The 26,575-nt window shown below is 28.6% G+C and overlaps 1 protein-coding gene across 2 annotated transcripts in view; it reads left to right on the plus strand.

Moving 5' to 3' along the window:
• The window catches only part of LOC107444361 (oxysterol-binding protein-related protein 1), a 61,818-nt gene extending 38,117 nt beyond the window's left edge, over window positions 1-23,701 (plus strand). For both annotated transcript variants that reach the window (XM_016058475.4, XM_043047983.2), the window contains exons 15-26: window positions 7,647-7,794; window positions 11,425-11,500; window positions 11,592-11,726; window positions 13,096-13,193; window positions 14,499-14,675; window positions 16,804-16,882; window positions 16,964-17,082; window positions 18,023-18,203; window positions 21,387-21,491; window positions 21,565-21,688; window positions 23,241-23,331; window positions 23,421-23,701. In XM_016058475.4, the coding sequence (XP_015913961.1) occupies window positions 7,647-7,794; window positions 11,425-11,500; window positions 11,592-11,726; window positions 13,096-13,193; window positions 14,499-14,675; window positions 16,804-16,882; window positions 16,964-17,082; window positions 18,023-18,203; window positions 21,387-21,491; window positions 21,565-21,688; window positions 23,241-23,331; window positions 23,421-23,523 (1,436 nt within the window). In that variant the 3' untranslated portion in view covers window positions 23,524-23,701. The remainder of the gene's footprint in view (window positions 1-7,646; window positions 7,795-11,424; window positions 11,501-11,591; window positions 11,727-13,095; window positions 13,194-14,498; window positions 14,676-16,803; window positions 16,883-16,963; window positions 17,083-18,022; window positions 18,204-21,386; window positions 21,492-21,564; window positions 21,689-23,240; window positions 23,332-23,420) is intronic.
• Window positions 23,702-26,575: the final 2,874 nt, after the last annotated feature.

Consider the following 26,575-nt stretch of genomic DNA (forward strand, 5'->3'; position numbering starts at 1 on the left):
CAATTTTTAAAACAGAGTTTTAATCAGAACTTAATTCTAGTGTATAAAAATATTAAGCCGTTAGTTTAAAAGCAAGGCAAAATATTTTTTGAAACTACGGAAATACTGTAACAGTTGGTAGGCTCTTTTTTATTTTATTTTATTTTATTATTTTTTTGGCAGGGCATATTAATGCGTGAATGAGGCAGTTTTGTTAAAAACCGATATTAAGTCTCCTGATATAGCATAAAATATCTTTCAAACCAGAAAATCGTATATACTTCAAAAAATATAATATAGATAGATAAATTCACGTGAAAATAATTATTTGTTTAAGCAAATACTATCTAAATAAACATATGTATAATTGATAGTAACAGTTCCATAGCAATCGGTTGAGCGTTAATTCATACACAGGCAAATGAAAATAGCAGAGAACGTCATCATCTAAAATTGTTGTTAATCGTCTAGTTTTTTTAAACACCATCAATAAAGCAAGTTATGAAAGAGAGACGCGTGAGAAAAATGTTTTTTATTATTTATTTTTGACCTTCCGTCACTTTGTCTTTTCTGATACATCTACAGCAGTTTCAATATTTCATCCTTACACACATAAATGTACCAGTATAAATGATAAGCCACAATTTCAAATTGTTCAGAAGAGAGTTTTTTCAATTGAAAAAATTCACTACATACTATACAGGCAAAGCATTTCTGTGTGTTGCCATTTAAACGAAATTCTAAAAAAGCTTAATACCTATTAGTGAACAATACTAAGGAACAGTTTGATGCAAAAATGCCACCTTTGGAAAAAAGATGACTCGTGACGTTGTTCCTCATACCCATACATTTTGTAAATAAATCCATACATTTAGTAAGTAAATGAATATATATGTGTAGATGAATGACAATGAACACGACTTCTTTAGAATGAGAACTGAGATGAATTTTTTTTCATTTTTTTCAGAATTCATTTTGAACTATAGGATTGCGAGAAGATAAAAAAACTACGGAAAATTACAATTCACCAAACATGTTAACAAATTTTTCTTAGGAGGAAAGAAACTGTTTTTACGCAGTATAAAACTCGTCTATTACGTTTTATTTAATTATTACGTTCACTAATTACATATAAATTTTAAGCTGTAATTTTATATGTAATTTGTATATGTTTGATTTGATTCTAATAACTGTTTATTGCATTTTCTATTGTTGTCTTTCGTGGGAGTAAATTATTAACAATCTGTTAATATGTAATGAAGTTTTAAATTAAAAAAACACGAAATAAAAATCGCCCTTTTTATAATCATGTTAATTTATTTTATGTTACTCACCTATGAATATCTTCCAATATTCTGCGAATAACGACGTAATTCATTTAAATTTTCAAATGCTTTTTTTTTTTAAATTTTAAACTTTATTTTTAACGTGACTTCATTACACACTAAAGATTTCATGCCAGAATTTTTTAATAGACGTTTTAAATTGCTTGAAGGAAATTAATAATTAGTCTTAAAACTGCAACATGTATTGTTTAATAAAAGGAAAAGAGAATATCAGATAAGTGACATTATCTGCTATAATTTATCATCCGATCTTTTTTTTCTTTTTTTTTATAAATTAACTTCTACATCATACTCTTACTTATTTTTCTCTCAACTATCTGTTCTGTTCAACAAAGTTTTTATAATTTGTTTCCAGTTTACCTCTTGCCTTTAAACAGTGAAATCGAGAAATTTCTAGAATTTGTTACAAATTTTACTTATGTTCTTTGGAATTTAGTGTTGACTATGAGATTACAAAAAGCTAATAAAAGCTATGGAATTAAAATTCTCCAATTTTTATTGACTGTTTAATTATTAACTTTGTACATTTTAAATTTGTAAATAATCCTTTAAATTCAATTTTTTTTCGTAATTAGGAGATAAAAATCAAACATTTTGGTATAGGAATAAATTAATTTGTTCTAGCAACACTTTCTTATTTTAAAGAATTATGTTTTTTAATATTCCTACAATTTAATGGCATTATAGCTTGTTTTATTATTTAGGGAAGAAATTGAATCCGAATGAATGCTTTGTAATTAGTTTTGTTTCAATGAAATTTTGTCGGTATTATTTTGGACTAAGGGATTACGAAAAACTCAAAAAACGGAAAATTAAATTTTAATGTACTTTTTTTTTAATTCTATGTATTTTTGTAATTTTTATTTTTCAATTTATAATTAATATTTTATTTTTAAAAACTTTTTTAATAACAAAAATTATACGCCCGAACTATAATTAATTGTTCTAGCAATATTTTCCGTAATTATAAGAATTTCTAATTGTTTATATTCCTACAATTTAATAATATTGTATAGCTTGTTCTGTTATTTAAGAAAAAATTTTAAGTACAAATAAAATGTTTCTTTTTATTATTACTATACAAAAAGTTCTACGAAAAATTATCTTCGTGTAACTACGGAAAAATAACTGTACTAAATGTTAATTAGTACTGAAGAAAAAAAAATTTAAAATTATGTTTATTTTTTTAAAATCTATTATTGAAAACTAAAGTTAGCTTTAGGTTTTTGATTTAGATGACCATTAGGAACTAGCAAAACTAGAATGCAGTAGCTTTGCGTGTTCTGCTTTGACTTAAATTACAATTATCTTCAAACTTGCTGCTTATTTACTAAAAGGAAAATTATGTACATTCGATTTATCGATGTTTTAATGTTTCTCATGCTTGCGTGAAAGGAAACTTTCAGAATAAAGCTAAATTGTCAGCAAATCGAGCATTATTTCTTTTATTATCAGTAATCAATACGTAGTTGTTGAATATACATTTCCATCTCTATGTATTTATAAGCGTACAGTCACGTGAACTCGAATCTGCAACTTACGCCAAACCATAGTAATGTTTTTAGTTTATGAAAGTAAAAACTCAATTGTTTTTATTTTTTCTTCTAATACTTAATGAGTCCGTTAAACTACTTTTTCACATTTTATTAGAAATGTGTTTAACTAATTTTAAACCACCAGACGTCTAAAGCGTGCATTCTTTTATTTTATTTTTTCAATTTAACCACGAAAAAGATACATTTTTTTATGTTCTGCAAACAATTAAATAAATTACGCATTTTCGTTATTATTTTTAATTATCTTTAGAATAAAATATCATAAACGAAATGGGAAATAAAATACCTGAGTTGAAAATTGTTGTTCTGCAATCTTATATAATTTGTGTAGAATTTAAAACGTAATTTTAAAATTTTTCATATGGATAAAATTAATTCAGAGTGCCAAAAATGTTTCCGTCCTGCAACCTTAGCTTCTTTGCGAAAATTTTAATCTTGACACTGCTGTGGGGTTAGAGAGTTATGCTATTATTTATTCCAAGCATTGTTCAATGAAGTTTGTTTATTTTTTTGACAAAATGCATTTTGTGGGGGAAGGGAGGATTAGAGAGAACATCAGTGGAGTGCAGAAATCTGTGGATGCCGGGAGCTCTTGAAATAGTTAGTCAAAAGGGGCAAAAATACATTTTATTAAAAAAAAAAAAAAAAAAAATCATGGAGCGATATGTTTAATAATTTAAATCCATATTTTAAATACATTTTTATGTAAATATGTGTGGAATTTCTTCTATAGGAATTTCTAATATATTTATTTAAAACAAGAATTTTTTTTTTCTTCTTAAATGTAAAAGTCTGTTTAAATTTTTATGACTAGAAATTTTATTATTAATTCGTTTGAAAATTATAGTTTATTATTTATAATATATTTTGTTTGAGCGAGATATTTATCTATTGCTAAATTTAATATAAGAATAATAGATTTAAGGTTTTAGTCTCCTTAGTGTTTTCCCTTGCACCCTTCCCCCTTCTTTGTACGTCACTGAAAACGCCAGTTTTTGGTTTTCTACATGAATTATATCTGAGTCGAATTATACGAGTCACACATTATAAATAAAAACATGTAATATTTATATTATTCTCTAACATGTTTTGAATCAAATTCAAACTTATTAGTAAAAACTGAATCTAAGCGTGAGTTCGTCAATGTCTTGGAGAAATTTAAAAACTGCAGACGGTAACTTTATTATTTCGTAATAATTTTTCTTCCGAAAAAATAAAGAAAAGCTTTAGATTAAGCGTAAACAGTCTTATAGATCTGGAATATTTCAAAAACAAATATCCTTCAACTATAGTTATAAACATGAAATCGTTTAAAAATGATATATAAATTCACAACTATCCCACACAATCACAATTCTTCTTGCTTTGTTTTAAGTTTGGATTGTTAAGAGAGAAAAGCGGGAAAAAAATTCTCTCGTTTACCTGCATATCTGTCAGACATATGACACGAATGGATAAATTAGAATCGTTTTTTTTTTTTTTTTAAGAGACAAAATCGCTACGATAGCAACCCTCCGATCTCGCCAAACAAATTGCGCGAGTAGTCATTTCGATTTATTTTTTTATTCCGTGCGTTCGTTTTCCGTTTCCCTTCTCCATATGCTCAACTAGTGTTAGCCTCGTCATTTATCGTAATTTGACCTCTAAAAGAGATAGAAGAAGAAAGTTTTTTTTTTTATAAGTGTGAAAGGTCGATTAATAAGAGTGAATCCTGTATTGTGATGAAGGCCATCACAGAATACTTTACGTCGCACAGAGTAAAATACAACGAGATGCACGAGAAGAAAGACAGTGAAAAACGACGAAGTTACCAGTCGACTAATTACAGACCGTTGCCAGGTGCGTAAAATGAAATAGACCGAGAAATTTGTTTTTGTTTTGATTTCATTTTCTTTTCTTTTCTTTTATTTTCATAACTTAAGACTTATTCATTCATAGAAAACATGAAAAAATGTTTGTATATTTTTTTTTTTTTTTTTTTTTTTTTTTNTTTTTTTTTTTTTTTTTTTTTTTTTTTTTTTTTTTTTTTTTTTTTACAAATTCGGGAATTGATTTATATTGTTTTCACAACTTTGTTTTTTAATAATATTAATAATTCTGAAATAAACAAAAAACTTATATTTACTTCATTAAACTTTGAAGTTGTTGTCAGTTTAAGTTAGAAAATTATTAGGTTAAATTTTAGAATCTTTATAATATTATAAGAAATTTGGATTTATTGTTTCCAATTGAATTATTTGATATTTTATGCTATTTAATGCTATTGATATTTGATATTAAATGTTAGTGATAGAAACTGTATAAATTTAAATTATTACTGGTGTCAAACGAATACTGTTAGTGCAAATATGAATTTCTAAAAAAATGTAATAATGTTATCAAGTATTATTCAATTGATATATTTAACAAAATTTTTAAAATAAAGAAAAATTATGGTTTTTATTTCATTTGTGAACTAAATTCATTACTTACCATTTGTGAACTAATTTCATTAACTAAATCAATGTTTCTATTCTTAATAGTTTTTCTAATATACCATTTTTTAATGTTGTTTAATCAGTACCAGATTAAGGGGGGGGGCTAGTTAGGCTGTTGTCCCAGACCCCCAAATTTTTCAGGGCCCCACAAGGAGGTTCTAAAATTTATTAAGGTAAAATTTATTCATGTAATTTTTTTATAAAATTTATTAGATATTTTCAAGCTTAGTATTTTACTCTTTCCTTAGAATTATTAAAAATGTATTTTCATTGTAAAATTCTTAAGATACATAAAAATTAAATATGGGCATGTTATTTCCTTCAATACCCTTCATCCAACTCCTTAATTTTATCCATTTTGTTTTGCTTCAAGCCACAAGTCCTGGATTTTTCTAATTGATTTGCTGTAATTAGGTCTCACAAGAACCCAATTTTTTGAAAAAAATGAAATAAAAAAACACATAAAATAGTTCTCTAAATTCCAAGCTTCAAAATTCTTAAACATGCTAAATACCTGCTAAAAGATTAAATATTTTATCTCTTTCTTGTTTTTAGCTTTAAAGAATTGATGATAATTCATGAATTTTATTTGTCTGAAATATTGAGGGAACTAACTGTTAGAAATTTCTAATCATTGAAGAAAAAGAAATCATCCCACTTTTCCCCTGCCATGTTCTTGGCCTTGTTTGGTTGACAAAAATTTAGCAAGTTAAGTTAAAATGGACAGTTCTAATTTGTCTTATGGTTTTGAAAATTTGTGTGTTTGATAGCTCTTACTACTGTGCAACATTTATTATTTCAAATTACTTTTGCTGACTTAGATATTTAATTGGATTTTAATGTTTAGCATAATTATTTATGGAAAAAATTAAAAATTTCAAGACCGCTTTTTTCATTTTAAATTTCTGTAAAACAAGATTAACTTGAATTTGATTTCATAAAATATTTTTTAATTTCTCTAAATAGTGATACATTTTAACAAATTTGGTAACTTTGAACGCCCAGTTATACATCAGCCCCAGGCCTCATCATACCTAAATCCAACTCTGTTAATATTTTATGATAAATTTTAAATTTGCTGCTTTTGTGTTTAACTGTTGTATATTTTAATCTATTTTCAGAATTACATAAATTGATGTTTTCTTGCCTATATATGTGATGTTTATATGTAAATCTTATTTATAATTTTAAGACATAATTTAAAGTCAATGCTATTTTTCACTAACATTATTTTACAATTATTTACTTACAGTCTCAATTATATACGGCATGTGTTACATTCTATTTTTGTAGGAAACTATATAATTATACTGAGTTATAATAGTTCTAAAAATTTCTCATGTGAAAAAGAAATTTTAAAAATATCTGCCATCTTTTAAATATCTACCAAATTATTATTTAAAAAAAAAAATTCCTAGCTTGTTTTTAGCTTAGTTAATTTCAAAACTATGACTCAAATCGAAACTTTTCTATGTCTGAAATACTGGGAAAGACTGTTTTAAATGTCTAACTGAGGGAGATATATGAGCGGCAATGGCGCCCATTTTGTATAGTTTGTTTACAGAACTTACAAGACTTTTCTAGTTTGCTTATAATTTATTTCTTATGCATTATATTTTCATTTCAACTCTATGGCTTGAAGAGGTCTGAGCACCTCTTATGCATCATATTTTCATTTCAACTCTATGACTTGAAGAGGTCTGAGCACCTCTTATGCATCATATTTTCATTTCAACTCTATAGCTTGAAGAAGTCTGAGCACCTCTTATGCATCATATTTTCATTTCAACTCTATGGCTTGAGGAGGTCTGAGCACCTCCTTACAATAATTTAGTGCAAACTAAAGGCAAACACCGTTAAAGAGCACAAAAATATTTGTAAAATACAGACAGCTGTTTCGGATGCTCAAAGGGCAACCTTCATCAGTGCAACAGAAAGAAATGAGAAAGAAAAAAAATATTTAAAAAAAAAATTCCCCCTTCTCATTTCTTTCTGTTGCACTGATGAAGGTTGCCCTTTGAGCATCCGAAACAGCTGTCTGTATTTTACAAATATTTTTGTGCTATTTAACGTTGTTTGCCTTTAGTTTGTATTTTAGCACAAAGGTCGCCCACTTGTATATTTTTAATAATTTAGTGAGCTTTAGTTTCAATTTATCTAGCTGTCCCTCTAATATCAAATAGTCAAAAATATCATTTGTCGTATTTAAGCTGATATGTTATACCATGTTTATGTTTATAAATTTTTACCTAAAAGTTTCATTTTTTTTTGTTTTCTATTTCTTGTAGATTATCCGTCTTCTGTCAAAGATAAAAATGATGATGACACCATATCAAATTCAGATACAGCAGTACCAAGTGAAACAACTGGGTATTTTGCATCATTTTCTGTTTCATCTGATAGCCTCAAAAACTCCGAACCATCCAAATGGGGAAGGTAATTAACTGTTACATTAATCTCAGTAATAAAGCCAGATTGACGCACGGGTTAAAGCCCTAATGATGGCTTTAAGCCCACCTAGCTTTAGATCAGTATGTAACGGTCTGTTTAGGGAATAAAAAATAGGAAAAAATTAAGGATCGCCACTGAACACAGGGCAACTTGATTTAAAAACAGGTGATTACAAAATAATTTGGCAACTTCCACTTTTTTTGTCTAGAACACATCTGATTCTGGAAATTATTTTAGTTTATGCTTGTTTCTTAAAATTTTTCTGACATTTTGAAATAAAATTTGTAATGTTTTCCTTATTTTGAGAAGTGTTTCAGAAGAATTGCATTAAATTTTAATTTCAGCATTTTCTCTAATTGATTTAATTTTTGCATTTTCAAAAAAAGTGGCCACATATTTTCAGAAATTTCTGCTTTGCTGCCAGTAGCAAATTTTTTTTAATTTTGCCTATGTTGATGTCCAAAATTGCCACTATCATTCTTTGATATCAGGAGCCTTAAACTCCATGATTCTCTTGCTTACTATGGGCTCTTATAGGAATGCTTAGCTTTGAGTCTTATAGGTATTCACCCTTCATAGTAACCAACAGGCAATCCTTTTCTGCTTTTTTTTTTTTACTCCGTTTTATTTCTTTTGAAACTTGAATGAAATACTTTGTAGAGTTCCTTTTTTATATAGAGAAATCTAAAGAATATTGGTAATAAAAATGTTTCAAGTGCCAGAAGTATTTTGTGAAAAATAGCGTTAGGGTACCAAATAAAGGAAAAAAAGATGTGTGTCAGGGATGAGATTTTTCCGCTTTTTAGCGGATTTCCTCCTTTTTCCCCATCTCTTGAATTTCAGCTTTTTTATCAAAAATTCAGATTTTCTAAAAATTTCACTTTTTTTTATAAGTATTCCGCTTTTTCAGAAAATTCACCGATTTTCAAAGAGAAACAGAAAATTCAAACTACATAGCCACCAATCCTTTCGCATTTTAGCTATTTTCTCCCCTTTTACTCGCAGCAGATAAGATTTTCCGAATTTTTTACCCGCCCTCCAGATAGATCCGATTTTTGTAGTTCAAACGACGCTGCTTCTGACAAGCCTTTTAGGGGCCCCAAGCCTGGAATCTGCTAATATCTCGATTCTTATTCACACGATTTTAATATCAAACATAGTTTTTCATATTTACGAGTTGCAATTCTTATTCACACGATTTGAATATTGTACATTGCGATTCTTATTTACGAGATTTAAAAATCCGATATTGTGATTTGTATTTACACCTTTTTAAAAACCTATGTAGCGATTCGTATTCACGCAAGTTTAAAACTCAATGTCCTGATTTGCTCATGCAGTTTATAATATCAAATATTGATTTTCGTATTTATACGTGATTTTAAAATAAGGCATTGGGATTCGCATTCACGCATTCTAAAAATTATGCATCATAATTCTTATTTATGCAATCTAAAAATTACGCATCATGATTCGTATTTACGCAATCTAAAAATTATGAATCGTGATTTGTATTTACGCGTTTTAAAAATTCTATATCCCAGTTTGTATTTTCTCATTTTCAAAATCGTATATCTAGTTTCATATTCATGTGATTTCAAAATCCATAATTGTTATTCATATTCACGCAATTTTAAGATCAACTATCGCGATTCTTGTAAGAAGTAAATTTTTTTTAAATTAGTTACTATAAAGGTGACTGTTTTTCTAACGACGATTATTAGTATATGTAAGTGTTACAACATCAGAGAAACTGGAAGGGAATATATTCAAAACTTACATTCTGTGCTTGCAAAGAAGAAAAAATAGGATTTGTCACAAGATGTTTGAAGATGGACTAACGACTAAATATAGCAAACATAAAAGATATAGCAAACAAAAGCAATCACTTAAAAAGGGATTTAATAAAAAAAAATTTTTGGGGAAAAAGAGTTAATTAACTCATCATCAAAATTTTATTTATAATTGCTGTTATTTATGCTATAAAATGCAAAATTCTTATCAAATAAAAAACAATTATCTAAACAGTTGCTGATTGTCATGTAATTTTTCAAACTAAAATAGCAATTTTTGTATGTTAAGGAGTTACTATATATTTCTACTTCACTGTTATTGATATGTTTCAGAGGGCTCTAGTTAGATTAGACTATAATATGAACATAATGATTCGGTCCATTGTTAAAGTTTTTTTTTCCAATATAATTTAAAAAGTAATATTACTGATAAATTTGCTATAAATCACATAACAGTATTTATTAAAAGAAATGAAATATTAATGTATATTCTTAGTAGTTTTAATCTGCTAAACCAGGTAGTTTTTCAAGTAAAAATTGTCTCTTATGTGAACTGAGGAAAAATATAATTTCCAGCTTTATTTTTTCAATTGGTAATTTTTATTTTCACTAAATGTTGAGTATCAATGTAATCATTTATATAATAATAGATTAGTACACAATTGTATATCAACACATTATTTATTACATTAAACTGCCTGGAATTTATTGTTAAAGGGTTGCGCTTGCGTAAAATTTACTATCGTGGAAATTCAGCTTTTTTGCCTTTTGGCTAATCTCATCCCTGTGTGTGTGTAGAATTGAGGATGATACTAAAAATTTATTGTTGATAGCTAATTTAGATGCTTCAACAACTGTACGTGACAAAAAGAGTATGATTATGCTATAACCTAATAAATTCGCTTATTAATTTAAAGAGTTCAATAAGTAAAACATAAATATGAAACCTTTATTGATTTAAATTTAGATTGATATTGCTCTATGAGTATATTTTTTTTTAGTTGTTAAATTACAGTATATCTAGATATAATATAATTTCCAACCTCTACAATTCTCTCAATATTAATCTATTGTTTAAAAAGTTGAACATTGTGAGGCAAACTTGAACTTCATATTTTAGATATCTAAATAAAACCATTGTGAATATTTTGTATATCCAACAATATTAGACTCTTTTTTTTTCATACTACACTTTTAAAAATATAATTGTTTTCACACACACATCTGCCTTCAATATTTTATTCTTACATACATACAACAAAATTAAATTTTTTGTTGTGGACTATGCATGTGACTGAGAATCTTTTCAAATCATTTAAAGATAACTGTGTACTTTCATAGTATTATAATCTTGACAATATTTAAAAATATTTTGCTTTGTTTTACATAGATTTTATAGAACAAAAAAAAATAACTTAATAAAAAAAAGGTACATCGTCACAAGAATACGAATATAAATTCGTTCTAAAAAAAATTTCCACAAAATTTTTTGATAAATTTGATGTGTTAATACTAAAATAATGAGTATGTTTTGAATATACAAATTACCTCCTAGAATGTGCAAATTATCTCCTAGAAATTATCCCCTATTATCTAGAACCATAATTCGATTTTAATTAAAAACATCAAATTTTATTTTTATTTACTATCTTTGAAAGAAAGTATAAATTTATCAAATTTTAAAATGCTTACATATTAAAAACTTTGTTAGTAAAATAACCTTACTTTTTTCTTTTATGTTTTATTGATAAATCTTGACAAACTGCAAAAAAAAAAAAAAAAAAATTATTTTGCCCCTGTAAATTTGAATATTTCATTACAGGTTGACTTTACCAGTGCCACAATTTTCAAGAAATGATTTTAGTGTTTGGAGTATATTAAAGCAATGTATTGGCAAGGTTTGATAACTTTTTAAAAAAAATTCATAACTGTTTGTATTGTTCCTAAATTATTCATTTGCTTACATTAGAGTTATTTTTCTATAAACAGGAACTCTCAAAGATTACTATGCCCATTGTTTTTAATGAGCCTATAAGCTTTCTACAGAGGTTAGCAGAAAACATGGAATATAGTGATCTTCTTGAAAAAGCAAATAATTCTGATAGTCCTGTAGAAAGAATGGAGGTAAGTTAAATTTTTAAAATTATACTTTTTTTAAAAAATAACTAAGTAGTGTCATAAGTTTTTGCTATGGCACTAAACTTCAGGGGCAATAAAGGGGTTTCAGCTTTTCTCCTTTAATTATGGTGTTTTTAATGTAGTTACCTATTTCACACAGCGCAATTTCTTGAGAATAGTAATTATTATTTATTTTGATTATTTATTCTGTTTTTGTTTGTGTATCGGGCTTAGTTTATAAAACTGTTACCATGATTATTTAACTGTACATAAGATTATTTGAACTTGGCACAATACAGCTGAACCATGGTTTCTTAATAAAACTATACACTAAATTTAATCTAACCCTTAAAGTATGGCAGTTTTATCACTTAAACTTTAAATTTGAAAAGTGTTTTTTAAATTAGCATTGTAATTTTATTATCATGTTTAATTATTATAGTAATTAATTATTGTTTAATAATTGTATCAGTTTAATTATATACTAAATAACCAAATTGCATTCAATGAAATAATCAGGTCTTTTTTCCCCCCAACATTTACGTAGTGAGCAATGTATTACATTATTTAATTATACTTATTTTTTCTTCGTGGCACTTTAAGTTAATAACAAGCTCTGATACTATATTTCACATTTCATTCTAGGCAAATTTAATTCGATCAAATATAATTTGGAATTTTTGTAATTCATCATTTTTTTTTAAATTTTTTTTTATCAGGAGACTAATGCTATAAAAATTTTCAGTATTATAGTTGAATACTGTGTATTTATCATATCTTTTATATTTATATGTATTGTATCATATTTGAAAAATTAGCTAAAAAACTGAAATTAAAAAATTATAGTATAAAGCTTATTTTTAGTATGTTGAATTACTTTTAAAAGTATTTTAGTATTTAATTTTTACGCAAACTAATTCTAAGTATTATTCTATATCAGTATATTTTAGTGTGTCTTTTTAGTGATAGAAGCTATAAATTATACAAATTGAAAGGATAAAAATTATATAATTTTATGATTTAATATTTTTAACATTTTTGGTTGGAAGAAACTTGCAGCTGGTTGTGAGAAAACTTATTAATATTTCTATTGCAATTCTCTTTCAAAGTTTCCCACTTGATATGTTGCTCTTAACTAAAGGTTTGTCCACAACCATTGCTGCTACTTAAAACATTTTATAACAATACTTTTGGTTTAAAAACTCTATTTTATATTTGAATAGTTGTTAGTCTACATGAATAGTTGTTTTATTTGACTTATAATATTGTTTTATTTCACTTATAATGAATGTTTTATTTTTTATTTAGTTTTTATTTGTTTATTTAAAAGGAGGTTATATTCTTATAAAAATTTGGTTGTTTTTAAATTTTGTAGTATGTTGCTGCATTTGCTTGTGCTTCTGTTGCATCAAATTGGGACAGATTAGGAAAACCATTCAATCCTCTATTAGGAGAGACATATGAGCTTATAAGGTAAAAATTATATTTATAGGATTCTATTTATTTATCCAGTTTTAAGTTGCAAACAATTGGTTAGTGATTCATTTAAATTGTACCTAGAAGTAAAGAGAAATAGAAAAATAATATGCACTATGTATAACTCTATAATATGAATATTTAATTTAAAAATAAAAATTCAAACATTTTTCTTTAAACTGGCTAGATTTTTATCTACTCTACAATTTTGAGTTAGTATTACAGTAAACTGTCTAAAAGAGCATTCCGAAAGTTAAGTTAAACTTCAAAGTATCTCTGTTCTGTTAAAATGACAAAAAAAATGATAAATTAAATTGATAACATTACGTTTTTTAGATAGCTAAAAAAAAATTTTAAGAACTTTATTAACAGACGAATTAAAAGAATAAAATTTTATTAAAATTTTTTTTAAAATTCCTTTCTTTATGTTACCTTATATACAGGGTGCGTAGCGTTTGTAAAAATAACTTAAAGGTGCTTTTTTGGGGATTCCGTTTTTAAAAGCTTTTAAAGGTGCTTTTTTCAGCTGGCGTTTTTAAAAAGTGCTTTTTTTTCACGAATAAATTTTTTTTCCTTCAGTGATATCTGGTAGATCCCATGCATTTTACGAAAAATGGGGTGTTTGCTACGTAATTATTCACGCGGACTTCGTGTCGTACCCACGTTATGTCTTGCGCATGTGCGCACACTTGAAACCGAAACCCGAGTGCTCCAATTCGGATAGAGAATATCAGATCCTTATGAAATCTTTTTCTTTTTAATTTTATTCTTGTTTATTTTATTTTACTTCTAACACTTTTTTGACGTAGGGGGTAAGGGTACTTTTGTTCTGAGTTCATGATCAAGTTGAATTCACTCGGTGATGTGGGAAAGTACTGATTGTTTCGATTTACGTCCGTTTCTTTTTGGGTTTTTTTTAACGCTAAAACTGTTTATAAAAAGTTTTTGTTTTTCAATAATATCATTGATTGAATATGAATTTTTTGAGTGCTTGAAAATTTTTGTAAAGTGCTTGAAAAGTTTTTAAAAAGTGATTTTTGATTTAAAGATTTGGCTACGCACCCTGATATACCTCCAATCCCTGCGTGAATGGATTTTATTATTTACATTATCTGTGCAAACATTTAATGATTTTAAAGTATTTTACTTGTTAATATAGAAGGTTTTCATAAAGTTCTTCCATTTATATTCTTTTTTGTTCTTGAAAAATTTATTTTGTATAAATTATGTTATTTTAGGAATATAAAAATCAAATATCTTATTTATCGTACATACTTTAATTTTTTTTAAATTGTCTTGCAGGGTGGAGGAAAATTTTAAATTTGTTGCTGAACAAGTTAGTCATCACCCACCTGTAACAGCTTTCCAAGCAGAATCTTCTGATTTCATATTCACTGGAGCTGTACATCCAAAATTAAAATTATGGGCGAGATCTGTAGAAGTTAAACCTGAAGGAACACTAGTTCTGAAATTATTAAAGTAAGTAAAGTTTCTTCTACGTCATGAATTTTTATTTTGCAAATATAAGCTGTGGTGGCTTAGGGGACAGAGAGCTCGCCTTCTAATGAGGTGACCCACGTTCGAATCGCACCAAGTCTAGACAAATTCCGTATCCGGCTCGCTCCGACCACATTGCTAACGCAAAATATTCTCAGTGGTAGACGGATCATGAGTCAAAAGTCTCCTTGCTGTCACGCTAACTGTGGGAGATTGTGTGGTTTTCCTCTCCATATAATGCAAATGCGGGTTAGTTCCCTCAAAAAGTCCTCCACAAAAGTTACTTTCTCCCATTGCTTGATCCAGAGTTCCCTTGTCTTCTAGAGTGGGTTCAAAATTACAAGGCTAAGGAGGTGAACATTGGTGGTCGTAAACTCAAAATTGAGTCGACTGTTCAACAATGGTTATAAAATAAAATTTGCTGATACATAAAAAATTTTTTTCTTTCCTTTTATATAATTAACAATGTTTTTTAAAATATTGTTGTGATTAAACAATACTTAAATGTTTTGATCATATTGCTTTGACCTAAATGTTGCTTTACAATTTTCTTAATTAACATTCAGTGGTTGCTCACTTTATGAAAATGTTAGCATGATATATCATTTCTACCAAGGGAGTTGTTGAAAGATTGAGGTCCCACACTGAAAAATTATAAATCTCTAAAAATATTCTCTCCCTATATTTTAGATAGGAAATTAATATAACTTGGAGTTCATAATGTTCTTGGAGTTCTCCAACTTATCTGTATCTTAGTTAAGAGATTTTCAATATAAAGCATCTGTAATAGTTTGGCTATGAGCCAAAACTTACAGAAAATTTAATAAACCAAATTTACCCTGTCAGGTTAACAGGGAATTTATTTTAAAGGTGATGTGCAGTAGAATCCTAAAACTATGGCAATGTGTTTATTTTTCTAACTTTTAAAATTATTTAAACTATTCAAAGCATTAACTTATCTTAATATACAGTAATTCTAAAAAAAAACATATATTTGTAAGATAAATTAGCTTTTGAAAACTACGGTAGCTATACTGGGCACTTTTATCTATGTATTTGTTATTGTACACTAAAGCACTGCTAATTTTTCAATGAAAAAAATTTTTTTATTATGAAAATTTTGCTAGCAAACTAAAAATAAAGTTATAGTTTTATATTTAAAGAGCTGAATCAATTGATAAATATTTTAGCAACTTTAGTGTAGTTCTCCTTTAGTAATAAAAAACAAACATAAAATGAGATAATGAAATAACAAAGAAAGAAATAGAATATAGCTCCGTACAACTTACGTAATTTTGAAGCTGTGTAAAGAAAAGGAGATTTTAGCTAAACTTAGCCAAGTTTGGCCATCTTTCTCTTTTACATGTCTAATCTGAAAAATTTTATAACTACTTCTCATAACTTTTTTTAGACGTAAGAATTCTAGTGTAAGGAGAAGAAAAATTATTTTGACATCAAAAAGAAAGTGCACCTATAAAGGTTTACTAAAGTTTTAATTTTAAATCTTGTGATGAAAATGTTGCCTTATTTCAGCAATGAGTATAATTTACAAAAAAATCATGTTTGATTTATTTTTACAGATTGGCATCATTGCATATTTATACATTGTTTTATTTTTGCTTATCTGAAAATATATTTAAATTACATTTGAAATTTTTTTTTATTTTCCTTCAAAGTGTTAAATGCTAATTACAGTTTTTATGCCAGAAACTAAATTTTACATAGTGTTATTAATAATGGATTATTTTGCTAATAAGCTATGACATATTATTAAATTGTTTATTGTTGAAAAATAATTCTGAAAATTATTTTTATTCATTTCTTTTTAATGCATTTGTCAATTATTTCCACTTTAGTTAAAAGCTATTGCAAAGACATTAAAAGTACAAGTATTTAAAACAAATTGAAAATAAATAATAAAATTTTTTATCGTTTAGTATTAAACTTAAAACTTATTGTTCAGTAATTTTTATGATTCCATAGTTTTCCCTCGGATATTGCCTTTTAAGTGGCAGCAGTGAAGTTTAATTATCCAAATTTTATGAGAGCTTGCTACTCGTATTTATGAATTTCTTTTGACTCATTTATAAATTTATTTATTTTTTACTAGGCACAATGAAACATACACATGGTCTGGTGTAACATGTTGTGTCCATAATATAATTGTAGGAAAACTTTGGATGGAACAGGTAATTAATCATTATGCATTTTCTGTTAGCTTTTAAATGATAAACTTTTGAGCACATTCATTGATCTTTGTCATTTTTTAGTGTGGCGTATTAGAGATAACATGTCATACTAATGGACTAGTTGCTGAACTCAATTTTAAACCTGCTGGCTGGTATAGTAAAGATTTAAATTGTGTAGAAGGCTTTGTTTTAGATAGGCAGTAAGTGTTAAAACTGATTTATTAAAATTTTATTAAAAAATGCTACAGTTTTAAAAGTCCTTAAACTAATCATAAAAACTTTTTTTATATATAATTGTTCCAATTACATGCTGTATCGTTACAATTTTAGTTCGGTTCTATCTGTTTTTAATTTTGGAGGTATTTTATTTTTTTAAGACTTTGTAAAATAAGCTCAGTAGATTTTTTAATGAGTCTTATTTACCAATTTTATAATTACATCTTCTTTTAAATTGTACTTTTCAAATGGAATGGAACTTGATTCAACTATAAAACACTAATTTTGCTTTTATTTATATATTAAAAGAAAATAATTTGCTGTCATTTTGAAGAGAATTGTGAGATTGAACTATGCTTAGGATTCCAGTCAAACGATTTATTATTTCTGTTCAATAGTTTGTTGTGCATATCTGAACATAAACCTGGAGACTAATCATTAGAATTAACATTATTTTAGAATTTATTAACATCAAAAATATTAAAGTATAAAGAAGAGGAAGATAAATCAGTACAGCACATCATGCTACAGAGACAGCTTATAGATTGTTCTGGCAAATGAAAAATTGTAGTTCAAGCTCTTGATCATAGCGATAAAGTTGAGTCACCGCAATATGTTATATTAGGGGGAAGGGGAATTGAATTAATAATAATAAAATGTCATTGAAATGGGATAAATAAGTAATCTTGCAACTGTATTTTAATATTGTGCGTGCATAAAAAAGTTTAAGAGTGATATTTTATACATTTTCATGTTTTTTTGCTTGTTTGTCATGTTTCTCATGCTTATTTCTTAAGTCTTATTAACAAGTCTTATCAAGACTTATTAATTAGCCTACTTAAAATTATGAAACATGCTCAACAATTTTAATATAATTTTTTCATCTTTGTAAAGCTTTCATATTGAGAATGCATTTACTTACAGAAAGACAAAGCATCGTTTAATATTTGGAAAATGGTGCAGCTATATTAAGAGTATGGATGCTCAATACTTTGATGATTATCAGAGATTGAAAGAAGTGCCAAATAATAACAATCAAACAGCTACTTCTTCTAAAGAAAACTCTGGTTTCTTCAGTAAAGTCCAAAAGAAAAGAAATTCTTCTGTAAGTGATCTTCCTTGATAATTTGTTTAAGCTTTTATTTTATATTGTGTGTATTAAATTTTAATTTTAAAACCAAATAAAATTCTATTTTTTCATTAGTTTTTAATTAATAAAGCTAAAAAACTGTTTTATTAATCGGTGGACTAAAGTTATATTTGTGAAACAGTATTGATAAGGTATTACAACCCAAATAAACAAATATGTAATTATCACAGTGGTATTGAACATCTATTATTTAATTACTTATTGTTAGTCCTAAATTTTAATCAGTTAAAAGTGTTTTTAATAAATTTAAAATTAGTAATAAATTTAAAATTTCATTACATTGTTAAACATAATTTTATATATAAATTTACAAAATATAATATGAATATTTTCTTCTTTCTTAACCTTTTTAAAATATCCAAAAAATTTTATTAACAAATTAATTTTTTTACAAAATTTTGACTTTTGATATAGTCAAATAGTTACAAAAACTTTTTTTTTAATGAAAAATACCGTCATACTTATAACTTAAGATTATTACTGTTAAATATTGTTTTATAAATGCCATTTTTTTAAATACTTTATTAAAACTTATATTTTTATTAGAAATTCCTATATTTCCCTGTGTTCATTCTACTATCATTGTTATATAAGGCAGATTATTGTTTCAGTACTATAATAAGCCCCATGGTCCATGAAAAAAAATATTACTTCTGTATTTTAAACTTCATGTCATCTGAACCATCATTTGTCTATTAACTGCAGTAGAACCCCGATTTTCTACAGTGCAGATTAACCCTGACATCTGCAAAGAGATAGAAAATTATATTGCACATGATCAAGTCCAACTTATTTTATTTATTAAACTCTTATTTTTTTTAAAGTGTATCTAAACACTTCTGAATATGAATACTTTTATTGAAGTATGTACATATTAATTTTTTCTTTTACCATTTGTTGTATTTGTGGTTTAACTTAAGAACAAAGATTTCTCTTGAATGGTTAAAATATATAAACATGTAGGAATACATTTTAAAATTTTTGTGCTTCCACCTTTTTGATTTTTTCAGATTATCAGTTATTTTTGTTATCCGTGCACCCTTGCTACCCAGTTCTACAAATAAAATGTGGACTCTACTGTAGATTATATTCAGGAATTATTGTATTCGGGCTATACCCGGAATTCAGGGTTTTCCCTATCATCCTCCTAGGTCTAGAAACTAGGAGCAAGGCATGTGAATTTTTCGCGGCATTCCGCGTTCTCAATTTCAACACAGTCTAAAATTTAAAATAAGAGTTAAGATTTAAAGTAAGAGCTCTGTTTTTTGCCAAACCTAAAGTTTGAAAGTTACTCTAAATAATGTTCACAAAACGTTTTCAAAAATGTGATTCTATGGCCTTTTTTTTGTTGTTGCTTTTTGGATTTTTGCTGTTTTTAATATTTGAAACTATGACGGAATAAGTTCATATCGAGATTCATATTCAGGCAATTTCATCAAGCATCGTTTCGTTAGAGTTTCATATCCAGCATCAATTTTTGCATTTACCTGATTTAAAAGTAAATTGTACTAATGTGATGAAAAAAAACTCTTATTCAAGTGATTTAAAAATCAAATATAACCATTTGTATTTCTGAGCTCTTAAAATCAATATCACGATTCATATTCATGCGTTTTAAAAATCCAATACTGCTGTTCGTATGAGTATAAAATCCAATGTGGCTATTCATTTTCACAGATCTCTAATATCAAACATAGAGTTTTGTATTTATACGCGATTTAAAATTCACACATTGCGATTCATATTCATGTGATCTAAAAACCGTGTATCGCTGTTCGTATTTCCGCGATTGAGTGATTTAAACTGTGGTTTCTCAAAAGATAGAGCGCTCACCTCCCGATGAGGTGGCCCGGGTTCGATTCACAGCAATGACTGGTTAATGCGCATTTCGCACCCAGCTCGCACCACCCATAGTACTGACGTAAAGTATCCTCAATGGTAGATGGATAATGGGTTAGAGTCCCCTTGCCGTCAAGTTAACTGTGTTAGGTTTCCGTTGTTTTCCTCTCCATATAACTCAAATGCGGGTTAGTTTCATCAAAAAGTCCTCCACGAAGGCAACATTTCTCCCAATACTTGATCTTGATGTTCTCTTGTCCTCTGAATTAGACTTCAAATTACAAGGCTACAGAGTTGAACATAGGTAGACGTAAACTCAAATTTGGGTCAGCTGTTCAATGACGGCATTAAAATAAAAGAGAAAAAAACATGATTTGTATTTTTGCATTCTTGAAATTCACTATCATGATTCTTGTAAGAACTAAGCAGGGTGCATACCGTTTTTAAAAATTGCTTGAAGGTGCTTATTCTCGTTTTTTTAAAAGCCCTTAAAGATGCTTTTTTCATTAGGTTTTTTTAAAAAAGTGCTTAATCTTTCCTTTTTCAAAATGAGATTTTTCCTTTACCATGTTGAATTTCATTACGAATTATGCAAAAAGACACTGTTCATATTGTTCTATTCAGCATTTTCACAATTAATTTAACCCCAATTTATTTTGGCGTATTGTCAGTCCCTAGCACATAAAAACCCCATGCGTTTTACAGGATTCTAAATTTCATGATTTTTGTCAATTGTCTAAAGCAATGCCAAAAGTTTTTTTTTTTTACATGACGGTTAAAACCAGGTAAAACCATCAATTGTTAAAAACTTTCCAAGTCTGCCTATGATATCTTTTTTAAGTGGTTAAAATTTATTTTGAGTGCTTGAAAAGTGCTTATTTTTTGTTGAATAATTTGGCTACGCACCCTGACTAAGTTTTTTCTTAAATTATTTACGATAAAAGTGAGGTATTCTTCAGTGGTAGGTAATTTAATTATAAGTTATCAAAAAATTATCTTTACTATATGAATTGATATCCAATTTTTGCACATTTTCAAGGTTTTTCACTTTGCTTCACAATCACCCCTGGATTTGTGCTCTTACGAATTGTTACAGCCTCGAGTCAAATTTAATTTGAGTCTGGAAAATGTACTCAATATCCGCATTCGTCTGATGGTAATGGAGTGATTGTATTTTAAGAACAAGAAAGTCCTTTTATACAACCTACCATGAAACAATACTGTTTCCCTTTAAAGTTTTGAAACTTTATTAATTTGTTTCCAAAAAAATGAATCAAAATGACAAATGCTATGTTTTAGGTAACTCTTGAAAATGGTGATAAAGGAGAAAACTATCAAAATCTTGATGACTTGCCAACTACTCTACTTTGGGAAGTTGATCCCAGACCAGAATGCTCATCAGATGTAATTTCTTTCCCTTGATTTTCTTTATTCATTAATTTTGTTGATTTTTGCTAAAATATTCCTTTTATTTCAGTACTACAACTTTACATCTTATGCTATGGCTCTGAATGAACTGACTGATGAAATGAAACCTAAGCTTCCACCCACTGATTCTCGATTAAGGCCAGATATAAGAAAACTGGAAGAAGGTGATATAGGTATGTATTGCTGAGATAGTGCACAATAACTCTTCTATTTGCTATGATAATAGACATAGCTACTATAAAAAATAAAAATTTATGCATAACTAGGAGTTTTTAAAACTAAACCTAGTAAGGTTACAAGAATTGCGTAAAACAGTTTTGGATTTGACGTAAATAATAATTTCAAATTATTGAAATTAAAGATAAATTAGCTTGTTTAAGCCTTAATAAATTTCACTGTGATAATTGAATTTACTATAGAATTATTAAAAAATTTTTTTTTTCCTCTTTTGCTTATAAGCTTGATTGTAAAAAAGTTTTTTTTTATATATTAAAATGTACTTAATAATGTTAATGGGAAAAAACTTTTAAATTTTTGAACTGCTTCCTTTTCATACATTATTTGCTTTAAATTTTTTAAAAATGCATTGCCATATATTAAATTGTCTTAAATTTGAGTTTTACTCCCTACATAAAACAAAAGAAAATTGAATTTGTGTTTTAAAGATTTAAGTTGTTTCAAATTTAAATGTCATTCGCCCCTTAGGAGAGAGGATAATTTAATCAAATAATTCTTTTTACTTAGTGATATTTATTCAGATAAAAGTTAGCTTTGTTAGTCCCAGAAAACTTGAATCCTTTTTACTTTGTTTTGTTTCAAGCTTACCTTGTGTACAAAACTTCAGACATGGTATAGCTGCTTCCAGGCCTTGTACCATTAATCTCAACCTTCAATCAATAAATACTATTTTGTGTTCATTAAAAATTCATTCACAGAAAAGCCATTTTCTGAAGGATCCTCTAAAATTGTTTGTTAAGTATTAAAGCAACATTGCGCATAGCTTTTAAAAGTACGGTTTTTTCCCCATCATTATTTAACATTAGTGAGGCGGTCCCATTTCTAACTTCTGTAAATCTCTAGATCTTGATATATTTTCATTCATGTCTTCCTATTTAATTATAAAAGATGTATTAATCTGATTTATATATATATAGATAAAACATCGTTTTTTTTTTTAAGATATGGATGTTTAGCGGCTATTCAAAATTTACAGAGGACAAATTTGACATATATCCTCTTTCTTTTGCTTTTTCAGACTTGTTAAATAAAAAATTTTAAGGTCTCATAAATATTTGCTATTTCAAAACCTAAAAATGCTCTTGAAATTGCTGCGTTTCTCAAATGCTTTGTTTTAAAAATACTTGATATTTCATAATATCATTTTTACGTATTATGGCTAGATATATCATAATATGTAAAAATAAACTTTATTTTTTTAAATCAATAAAAATTTTATTCCACCTTGTGTTGATAATTACATAGCCATTTGCCTTACAATTAAAAGTGTATCCAAAATACAATTCATTCAGGTGAAAAATATATTTTTTAGTTTCATGTTTAATCGAAACATTTAGGAAATCCATCTTGTCTGAAAATGTATAAATAACTATAATTTTACTTACATAAATGTCTTTTTTTTTCAACATTTTGTCTTGTGTGCTATGTAAATTACTTCAGTTTTTATTCATATTCATTTCTAACATCTTTTATAAATATTACACATAGATGGTGCTGCATTTGAAAAAAATAGGTTAGAAGAAAAGCAAAGAGAAACCAGAAAGCAAAGAAAAAAAGACAAAACAACATGGACCCCTGTGTATGTTCAAATTATGTAGTAACTATAAAAATAATTTTTTTGCTTCTAGATGTGATTTTTATTTATACATTATTTTTATGCAATTTTAGATTGTTTGAATCTAAGCCCCACCCGTATGCTAAGGAAGAATCTTGGTCATTCAAGGGGGATTACTGGGAGAGAAATTTTGCTCAATCTCCAGACATATTTTAACTTATTCACAATTTTTAATGTATTTTAGTGACATGTTTTTATATGCGATTGTTTTATTATTTGTAAATTTGGTATAAGAGACTGTGCGATAAGCTTGAGAGAATTGTGCATATGTTCATAGTAATTGTAAAACTTGTATATAATTCAAGAAAATAAAATGTATTTTATTTCATACAAATGTATGTTTTATTGTTGCAGTTAAGTTTGTTGCATTGTTATTTAAGGAATATGTGAAGAATTATTTTTTAAAACTTTATTGTTACTGGGTTGAAATATGTATAGACTTTATGTTGTATTGAACTTATTAGCTGTTTATTAAAGTTTAAAAAGCACCTGAAGAAATTGAATTTGTGCCTTGGATTTTTTTTTTAAACTGAAAGGAGTGTATTTGATTTGTTCATTTACGTCGCACTAGAGCTGCATAATGGGCTATTGGCGACGGTCTGAGAAACATCCCTGAGGATGATCCGAAGACATGCCATCACAATTTTGATCCTCCGCAGAGAGGATGGCACCCTCGCTTCGGTAGCCCGATGACCTGCACTCGAAGTCGAGCACTTTACGGTAAGAACAGTTTAACGAGGACAAATACCCCGCACCCTCGGTCCCTACGCAGACTGATCCAAGTTGTCATCCACCCGCACACTGACCGCAGCCAGTGATGCTTCACTTCGGTGATCTGCTGGGAACCGTGTCTTAACGATCAGTCCACTGCGGGACCTGAAGGGAGTGTTAGGGAATAACAAGAAAATGTATGAATACTATATTTTTGATCAAAAATAATTTGTTAGTGTAAAGTTTGACAGCTATTATCAGAAAAGTATCGAATTCATTTCTTACAGAACGTATTAACTGCAAAGTTTTCATATCCTTTGGCTGTGATTTTCAAGATCTGTGTGCGACGTGACATCATGAGGTAGGAAGTTGTAGCTACAGCTTTGAGTAAATAAAGAAGTGTCCCTTCACTATCTTCTTTACAGGCTAGACAGGGATATTTCAAGGAGTAGTTTTCTATTTATGCTGTCATAAACAGTTTTGAAATCTATTAAGAGTTGGTGAATTTAGATTCCAAATTCTCTGTACTGATAATAGGAGTTTTCCCTATTCAACCTCAAATAGTGAAAGCAGGGTTACCAAAGAAAAAAATGAACAAAATAGTGTCTTTTAGTGGCCTAAAGCATGAAAATAGTTGCCTAAATAAGAACAAAAAATTTTCGACAATAGGACTAAAATTTCACTAAATGACTTGTCATATAACCATGATCCATTTAGTCAAGTTGCTGGCAAATATGATAATTTTTATATAAACGTTAGTGTTTTAGCAGTAAATTTTTATAACAAAAAAAATTTGTACATATGCAGAAAATTAATTACTAGAATTCTTTCAAAAAATAGTTTTTCATTAAAAAAAAACATACTTTTTCTAAAAATTTTTCCCTTTTATCAATAATTGATTTAATAAATATACACAATCCAGTCGCATTAATGTGACCACTACCTACTTTCGACGTCAACGTAAAATAACCAATCACAGAAGGCAGGTGGCAGCACATCACAGTGGCATCGGAAAGCATTTCAATCGTTGGCGTATTGCAGAAACGTAGCGATTTATCCGACGTCCAAATGGGCATGATTATTGGCTTTCGGGCCAAGGGTGGAAGCATTTCGGAAACGGCTGATTTTGAGAACTGTTCGCGTGCCGCCGTGGTAAAAGTATGCCGTGCATGGCAAAACGGCACTATACAAAACAAGCGGTGTGGCACATGTGGTGCACCATGGGTCATAGATGACAGAGGCGAACGAAGGCTACGGAGATGCGTTCAGGCGAATAGGCGTGCAACTGACCTCCCAGATGAATCAAGGGGCTACCAAGAGTGTATCCTCAACCACTGTTCAGCGAACATTGCTGCGCATGGGCTTCCGCAGCAAACGCCTGGTTAATGCACCTATGCTGACTGCTGTTCATCGGCGACGAAGGCTCTAATTTGCACGCCAGTACCGCATCTGGACGTCCACAGAGTAGCAACAGGAGGTGACTTTTTCCGATGAATCACGTTTTATGCTCCATCGAGCAGATGGACGTTGGCGTGAAACGTCTGAAAGCAAACACCCTGCAACAATTGCCGGAAGGCTGCAGGAGGGAGCATTATGGTTTGGGGAATATTTTCCTGGCGTTCACTGGGTGCACTCATCATTGTGGAAGGCACGAGGGATCAGCACAAGTACGCATCTGTCCTTTCGGACCATGTCCACCCTTACATCCGAATGATGGCATCTACCAGAAGGAGAATGCAAGGTGTCATACAGCTCGCAGTGTATGTGCGTGGTTCGAAGAGCACCAGGATGAATTTACCGTACTCCCCTGGCCAGCAAACTCACCGGATTTAAACCCAATCGAGAATCTGTGGGACTACCTCGATCGAGTTGTTCGCGCTATGGATCCTCAACAGCGTAATCTAGCACTGCTGGCCACGGCACTGGAGTCGGCATGGCTCAACATCCCAGTGAACACCTTCACAAACCTAATTGACTCTTTCTCTGCACATCTCGCGCTACCAAAGGTGGTTATTCTGGATTTTGGCAGGTGGTCACATAATGTGACTGGACTGTGTATATATATTGTGAAAAGTAATTATTCAAATTCGAAATTCACTCATGTTAATATTGCATTGAAAATTGGGTTTTTTAAAATCGTGCAGACTTTCGTAGCAAAGACGATCGAGAAACAAAATAGACTTACAATGGAATTTGTGCAAATTGAGTGCATTTAAAAGTGGTGACTCAAATTCGCAATTCAATTTATTTTTCTTCAGGAAAAAAAATCTTGATGTTCAGAAGCTCCCTCGGGCAGCAGCTTGTGAACCCAATTTACAGAAAAGTCTCATTTTCCTGAAAATAGTTACTTTTTTTTAGCCTTTTCAGGAAGAAAAAAAAAAGTTGCCACAATCGCCTTAAGCCGAAAGTAGTTGCAAATTGTCGCATTTTAGTTGCCTGTGGCGACCCTGTGAGAGAGATGAGGGCTATCTTAGTTAGGCTAATCAATCATACTGCA

Source organism: Parasteatoda tepidariorum, chromosome 2 (genome assembly GCF_043381705.1).
Source record: "Parasteatoda tepidariorum isolate YZ-2023 chromosome 2, CAS_Ptep_4.0, whole genome shotgun sequence".
NCBI classification, from domain to species: domain Eukaryota; kingdom Metazoa; phylum Arthropoda; class Arachnida; order Araneae; family Theridiidae; genus Parasteatoda; species Parasteatoda tepidariorum.